At 36.0% G+C, this 8416-nt stretch overlaps 1 protein-coding gene across 1 annotated transcript in view; it reads left to right on the plus strand.

The window, feature by feature from the left end:
- The window catches only part of LOC125339769 (leucyl and cystinyl aminopeptidase), a 75015-nt gene extending 67562 nt beyond the window's left edge, over window positions 1-7453 (plus strand). The window contains exons 15-18 of the mRNA XM_048331006.1: window positions 1556-1717; window positions 2642-2782; window positions 3535-3616; window positions 4217-7453. Of these exons, the coding sequence (XP_048186963.1) occupies window positions 1556-1717; window positions 2642-2782; window positions 3535-3616; window positions 4217-4348 (517 nt within the window). The 3' untranslated portion in view covers window positions 4349-7453. The remainder of the gene's footprint in view (window positions 1-1555; window positions 1718-2641; window positions 2783-3534; window positions 3617-4216) is intronic.
- The last annotated feature ends 963 nt before the right edge of the window (window positions 7454-8416 follow it).

Genomic DNA, 8416 nt, shown 5'->3' on the forward strand with positions numbered 1-8416 from the left:
AAGGCTCTATGTGTTGTTAGCATGTGTCCATTTCTTTTCTAAGGATGAAAAAGTTATGTATATTTGTCAGCACATATCATTTAGCCAGTTATTTAAGTATAGACTTTTGAATTGCTTCTACTTTTTCTGCCATTGTGAATAATACTACCTTGAACACAAGTGTATAATGTTTCTTGGAGATTCTTTCAAATCTTTTGGATGTTTGTTTCAAATCTTTTGAATACACATCCAAAAAATGGTGTTGCTAGATCACAGTCATTAAAAAATATTTTTTTAGAAACTGCCATGCCACTTTGTTTTCCATAGGAGCTTACCAGTTTACATTACCACAAACAGTGCATAAACAGTCCATTTAAACATATTCCTGCCTTACATATGATAGGCAAAAACTGCCTCACCTTGCTATAGCCCAAGCTCCTAATCTCTGAGTTTTTGATAGAAAGCATTGATATAGGTGGTATTTGGTGACAAGTCATGTTCAATTTAGGAACACATTATAGAAGTTTGAGTAAACAGTTAGTAGCCATGTTCATATTGATAATCCATTCTCTACTAGTTCCTTAGTAGGCACTACAGAGAGAAGATTCACTTATCAGATGGAAAGTTAGGGTGGGAAATTTGAAAGTCATTTTTACCTCTGAGATTATAATCAAGGGAATGGACTATGTTTCATCTTTTCACAGAGACTACCCCACATATTTACTATTTTATTAATAACATACTGTGCTGTAATGTAGTGTAACAATGTATTTTCCAGACTATTTACATAGTTTCAGTACATTTGGTATTATTCACATTTGATTCTTTTTCCTCTCCCATTCCTCCAGATAGTCCTATAGTTAGAATCATGTTCTATGTATATGTATCAATGCACATATGTGTCTATGTGTATGTATACATATGTATATATGTACATATATAGAGAATGAGAACATGTGATATTTTTGAGCTTATACTCAACATGATGACCTCCAGTTCCATTTATTTTCCTGCAAATTAATTAATTTCATTTTCTTTAATCTATGTAATATTTACATATGTTTCTTATTTTTATTATTCATTCCTCTATTATTGGACACCTGGGAAAATTCCACAATTTGCCTGTTGTAAATATGCTACAGAACTATGGGTATACAAATATATTTCTATATTGACTTATTTTCCACAGAGCTAACAGATCCTTGAAGAAAGGTTCAGACATCCTTATCCAAAAAAAGAAATACAAACCAAACTACACTAAAATTCCATCTCCCTCCATTCAGAGTGGCTACTGTCTAGAAAATAAACAACAAATGCTAACAAGAAATCATCACACACTGTTGGTGGAAATGTTAACCAGTACAACCACTATAAAAATCAGAATGGAGTTTCCTCAGAAAACTAAAATATATTTACCCTGTTTCACCCCACTGAGCATAGATCTTTTTATTACCCTAATTGTGTAGTTAAGATTTTTGTAATGATTACCACACTGGCCCCCAAAACCAATCAGCTCCTTCCCTTTTTTATTCAGGGCATTTCCTGTTTTTCTCACAATTTATTATCTCTCCTATAGCATACCTACAGATGTCATGACTACTGTATTCAAAGTTGGAGCAAAAACTGAGACAGGCTGGTTATTCCTCTTACGCTCGTACAGCACTGTAGGCTCTGAAGCAGAAAAGAACAAAATACTTGAAGCTCTCGCCAGCTCAGAGGATGTGCAGAGGCTTTACTGGTATGGAGTTCAGTGATAAAATAGACTTACAGTGTTGTATAATATTATTATTGCTACTAATAAGGGTACATTATAAAATGTTTCACTGTCAAATTGTTCAAATTAGTTCAAGTTTGTTTTTCTTTTTTTTCTTTTTTGGTTGGACTTGGGGCTTAAAATCTGGGCGTGGGTACTGTTCCTGAGCTCTTCAGCTCAAAGCTAGTGCTCTACTACTTTGAGCCACAGCACCTGTTTTCTGGTGGTTAATTGGAAATAAGAGTTTCATGGACTTTCCTGCTTGGGCTGGCTTTGAACTCCAGCCCTCAGATCTCAGCCTTCTAAGTAGCTAGGATTACAGGCATGAACCACCAATGCCAGACTCTTTTTTCTTTAATGGTACCCAAGTTTTAAGGAAGGACTCATACTTGCTCAACTTGTTTGTTTGGCCTGCACTCTGTCCACAAACTATGCCTTCTGTCCTGCAGTTTTGCTGGTTATTTTGGAGAATTTAAAATCTCACAGACTTTCCTGCCTTGGCTGTCTTCAAACCTGGATCCTTCAGCTTTCAGCCTCAAGCAGCTGGGATTACAGACATGGGTCACTGGCATGTGCCTAAAGAGTCCAGGTTTTAAAAGTAGTTGTATATCTGCCTACTGAAATAAAATGATTTTTATCTGGAAAAAAAAACCCATTCTCTAGAAATATATATATCTTTCTTAAATTTCCAGAAACTATTATCAGGCAGTATATGTAAGTGCTTATTTTAATGATTTTGTCACTTAAAAATAACCAGCTTTCAATTTACATGTTAATCTTACATTAGATCAAAACTATTTCCTTTGGATTACTCTAGGGCATTAATTAGGAAAACAATTCAAATTTAAGTCCAGGCAACACTTCTTCACGAACTCTTATTTTAGAGGCTGAATCTGTTCTGTTTTTCAGGTTAATGAAAAGTAGCCTCCATGGCGATAGCTTCCGAACTCAGAAGTTGTCATTTATCATTAGAACAGTGGGCCGACATTTTTCTGGACACTTGCTGGCTTGGGATTTTGTCAAAGAAAACTGGAATAAGCTTGTACAGAAGTAAGTTTAAGTAACTCCCCATTTCTCAGATTCTGCATTTAGGAAAAAAAAAAGCTCAAAGTTGTGTTGTTTTGAAGGAGTTAAGATGTTTTATAAGGAGAAAACACTTTTTGGATACCCAGAAAATTTTACATTTAGAAACATGATTGCATAGCGTGGGTTCAGTTTTTCATGTTGGAAATGTCTCATCAGTTAAGTCATCATTTAAGAACTCACATTATAGGGCTGGGAATATGACCTAGTGGTAAAGTGCTCACCTCGTATTCATGAAGCCCTGGGTTCGATTCCTCAGCACCACATATATAGAAAAAAGCCGAAAGTGGCGCTGTGGCTCAAGTGGTAGAGTGCTAGCCTTGAGCAAAAAGAAGCCAAGGACAGTGCTCAGGCCCTGAGTCCATGCCCCAGGACTGGCAACAAAAACAAAAACAAACAAACAAACAAAAAACTCACAGCATGCTAGAGAGCATCATCTAGCTTGACAAGTTTGTCTGTTCCTTTGTCTTCTACAGCAAATATGATATTCTGGGTGTGTATGATCTTTGAAAAAGTGAACTGGATATCCCACGTCCCCCTTCCCCCCTTTCTGCCCACCTTTTCTTCCAATGTAAGGAGGTGTGTCTAGACAGCTGCCTCCCTGAAGGGCAGCGGGACTCCACTCTGCTTTGGGCAGTAAGGTGTTCTTTCCACTCAGAAATAGGGCCTTGTTTACCAGCACCTGCCTCATATTTTCTCTCTTATTTGGGTTTTTCCAGGTTCCATCTGGGCTCTTATACCATACAAAGTATTGTTGCTGGATCAACTCACCTATTTTCAACAAAGGCACATTTGTCTGAGGTTGGTTATATAAATGGGAGTAAGGGAAACTGGGAAACCTTTTCCCCTGAGGCTATTGAGTTTATATGAAATGGAGATTTTTTTTCATGCTAATTTTTATCCCTTCTCTGTTTCCCTTCATCAAGGGTAATGATTTTGCTTCCAGGTCAGTCTACAAGGGTTGGATATATGACACGGATGGAAAATTCTAAGTCCATTCTCAGTACTTTTCCCTTGTCATCTTAATACAAAGTATTTAAGTGGTTAATTGTCTTGAGGAATTGCAGCAAAGGATAAATTTAAAGCACCAAGGCTAATTTCAGATTCTACTCATTATTTCTTGAGCATATTTTCTTCCTTTTAGTTAGAAGTAGTAAGGAGCAGAGTAGTAGTAGTAGTAGTAGTAGTAAAAGATCATTTTCAACATCTCTTCAGATATCATCCTACTTCATTGAGAGCTCCATATAGAAATCTGGAATGTTAAAGTACGTCTCTCTACTGTTTTCAGGATACTAGCGCAGCCATCTTTAAGTTAAAGCTTGTATCAGGATTGTCAGTGTTGCCTGAGACTTACTAGCTATCCTTTTCTTCTTTTGCAACCCTTGCATGTGGAATTTACAGGTCCAGTCATTCTTTGAAAGTCAATCAGAGGCAACCTTTCAGCTCCATTGCGTCCAGGAGGCCTTGGAAGTCATTCAGCTGAATATCCAGTGGATTGACAAGAATCTCGGAGATCTAACATGGTGGCTGTAGCCCAACAGCTACACCTCATTCTGTTGCCCATTCAGAGAGCTATGAACTTGGGCTCTACTGCTTTTGCAAAAGCCAAGGTGAAGCCAGAACTGCTGCCAAGTGTTTGCACTGTTAGAACTCTAGTTAGCTCAGGGCCCAACTGTACTTTTCATCTGTCTTTTCTGAAATGTCTTTTGGCAGTATATAGTTATTTATCACTAAATTATATTCACCTATATGCCAACCATCTAGGAAACAAAGAGCAGTTTTTTCTGCTTTGAACGTATACAAATGGGAAAGAAATCGATTTTGGAATTCTGTTCTGTTGCTCAGTATCCAGAGTTACTGACACAATGAAACAAAGAAAAGTCTACTGTAAGTGCCACCATCTTTGGAGGCTGCTAATTGTCATTCATTGTTGCTGCTTGGGATAGATGCTACTGGAATGTGGTAGAATTAGCCTTGAAGATAGAGGTACCAGAGCAGTCAGGCGTGCAGCTGTGGAGAGCTCTTCTCAGGTGCACTGGTCTACTTTGATTTGGAGTTTTGAAGTAAGCCTTTATTTGCTGAAAAGAGTTTTAAAAATAATGATAACTATTGTCCTTTTTCCTGTAAGATAGCCAGGTGCTACAAAAAAAATTTTGTTGGGTTGAACAGTTAAATAACCAGGCCAAAAAGTTAATATTTCCAAATATGTTACACTTTCTGTTTTTTTAACAGAATTACCATATTCCAATTAAGCTTTAATTAGAATTATTTTATTCACGAATATCAATATCTTCCCTTCCATCCTCATACCTGCCCCTCAACTGACCTTACGTCATAACATAGTTTTGCTGTATTTGTGGCAAGCATTCTGTTTACACTGACATTTTTCCTCATGATTTTTTATTACCATTTACTAACAATGCTGTTTGTTAACTTTTGTCCTCACAAATCATACATACTGTCTCTCTCAATCATACCATGTATAGATTTTCATTTTTAATCATGCACTGACATGTTAGAAGCATATTTTAAAATAAGGCCCTTGAGAAATTTGATTTTTTTATTTGACGTTCACCATAGTACCTTAAAGGGGAAAAAAAAAAGAATGTGGAAAGGAGCAAATTGAAGTAATGTTTAGTGTGGCGGGCTTTGAATTTTTTTTCCACTATTGAAAACAGTAGTTTTTTGTTTGATTGAAAAAAATACATTTAGTTTTTCTTTTGGTATGGCCAAATTAACATTAAATGGAGTGGCCAATGAATTAAAGAAAGAAAAATGAGGGGTTCAAAAATGTATGGCATTTTTCACTCCTTCTGAAGTAGAAATACTGTACTTGAATTTTTTGAGCTATGCAGACTTATACCAAGGTCGTGTGTTTCACTGAATCTTAGGAGAGACTAATAACTCGTGAGACTTTGTATTTTGTTTGCTAATGGTGTCTGTGTATACACAAAAGGAAGCTCATTCCTATGAGCACTTACACACCAGAATCAGGCAATAGGAAAGGTCACCTTTTTTATTCAGCACATATGAAATTAGAATATGTGGGGTTGTGTATAAAATTATATTTTATTTTATGGAAATATTTTTATATAAGAAAATATAAAAGTTTGGAAAGCTAAAAAATACCTTGCTTTAACCTAGTATATTTTCTCCCAAGTTAGTCTTTTCTAAATATTTATCTCTCTGTTTTTAAGTGGAATATATTGCATTCTGAGAATCACAGATCCATCAAAAATGTGTTATACAAATTGAGATGATTATAGATCTTCATCTTGTGTTTTGGTAAAAGAAAGATGATTTAGTTAACACTTAAAGCTAGTGTGGCTTTGTATTTTCAATCTGAAGCAAGAGTACTAAATTTGAGTGAGAAGTTTGAGAGTTTTTTGTTGCTAGTTTTTATATTACTAAATTCTGCTTTGATACAATTTAAACTTTGCTACTTCTCAAAGAGCCTTCAGTTTTACAGCTCATCTCAACATTACTTTGAAAATATGTTAACTTTGCATATGGCAAATCTTAATCTTAATCTATTTTTTCTGTTAAATATCTGCTTGTGTGTATGTATGAAGTGTGTGGTGTGGGATGCTATTAAAAGTAAAACCTTATAAAATGGGCAAAAAGAGGTAACATATGATCTGTTCCTGTCTATACACTCAAAGGCTGTTCATTCCCATGTTTTATTTATAACTTTCACCTCAATTACTTGTAGTTTGGGTAGATCTCATCTTAATTTCCCCAGAGAATTTCATAATTTTAATGTTATGCTAACCCATTTATAATGGGACCTCTTAGGAATGAATCAGAGGTACAATTTACAGTATAATAAGTAAATTTTATTCCATTTCTACTCGTGCTAAAGCACAGAAGTTGAGCACACAGATGCCTGACATGGCTGGTTACCTACTGAATAATTATCCTGTTCATTGCAGAGGTATGTCCATGTAATGGACGTATCATACCAGATTATTAGGAAGGATGGAAAATCTGAAAGCCTATGAAAGTAGAAATTAATATAAATTAATATGATGAGATATGTTAAACTTCAAGTAGTGGCAGCTTCCACCAGGAGCTCTGCCTTCCTTTGTCTTGTCTATTTGTCTCTTTAAGTCAGAATGTGTTTGCTATTACTTTGAGATTCACGAACTTCACTAATCATAGGTTTGACTCTAATTTTCTTTGCCATATGTGTTTTCATTTTATGGGCCTTAGCTACTGTAGGAACAGAAGAGCTGATCAGTACTGGGTCTACAGAAGCAACCCAAACTGCATTCAAATTACTGGCACCAAGCAAAATGTTTATAGAGTGTTAGGAAGTAAGGGATTTACAAGTGTTGAGTTAATTGATTACTGATAGTCTATTACTGAATTAGTTTTAAGATAGTTCTCAAATTAAAGCATCTGGAACTCTGGACCCATGATTTACAATCAGATTGCTGAACACCTACATAACCTCACACATTCCATGGGCCTATGAGCATGCTTCAGTGTTCAGTGCTGCCATGTCCAAGTTCAAAACCTGCATTTATTACTTAGGTAGGAATCGGTATCATAGGTATGATGTAGCTTTTCTTACCTTTGCCTTCATCGATTTTTTTAAAATTGAAATTAACTCTTTTAAAAAGCTTTCTTTCCTGTAATCCATATATATACTTTTTTAAATCTAAGGTATATATTTTTGCTCTTTTTTTGTTGTCAGTCATGGGGCTTGAGTTCAGGGCTTGGGCACTGTCCCTGAGTTTTCATGGTTAGCACTCTACCACTTGTGCCACAGCTCTACTTCTGGTTTGGGGGTGGTTAATTGGAGATAAAAGTCTCATGGACCTTTCCACCTGATTGACTTCAAACCGTGATCCTCAGATTTCAGCCTTCTGAGTAGCTAGGATTACAGAGAGCCACCAAACGTCTGACAAATTTTTGTTCTTTTATTTTGTGTTTCACTCTCTGCATTGGCAGTTAAGTACCAAATGAAAAGTGGAGGTCCAAAAGTATGATGTATCTTCTCTTTTTCCCTTTCCTTATTGTCTGACTAGGCAAAGCTAGTATAATAGTTGATTGGTTTGTTGATGTATAGGGAAGGTGGATAGATATTTTTCAAATGTACATATGTATTCTATATACTTTTTATAGATTTTTTTTTTTCCAGAGCTGAGGACCGAACTCGGGGCCTTGTGCTTGCCAGTCAGGCGCTCTTCCACTGAGCTAAATCCCCAGCCCCTCTATATACTTTTATATTCTTTCACTTTATGTATTTTATCCTAATGAGGATTTAAATATTGCCCCCATGAAACCACTTTCCCATATTGTGCATTATGGGCAAGACTACAGAGTTCTTATTTGTTTTTTTTTTCTTTTTTAAGGCGGTGTTAGGAGAGCAAGGTAGTTTGTTTTAAAGGTGTGTAGAAATGCTTTTGCTGCTATTTTGTGATTGTTATTTTGTTCTGCACTGCTCATGCTTCTTGTGGACACGTGGATAACCCATGAAGTTCTAGAAGTATGGCATTGTTCTGTTTACCTATCTCCTTTTTACACGCATGGATGCTAGGACTGGTCATAGTTGCTGTTGCTTTGGTCTACTCTTTGAGACTGGGGTTGTCTATT

The sequence above is a fragment of the Perognathus longimembris genome, chromosome 22 (genome assembly GCF_023159225.1).
Source record: "Perognathus longimembris pacificus isolate PPM17 chromosome 22, ASM2315922v1, whole genome shotgun sequence".
Classification (NCBI taxonomy): domain Eukaryota; kingdom Metazoa; phylum Chordata; class Mammalia; order Rodentia; family Heteromyidae; genus Perognathus; species Perognathus longimembris.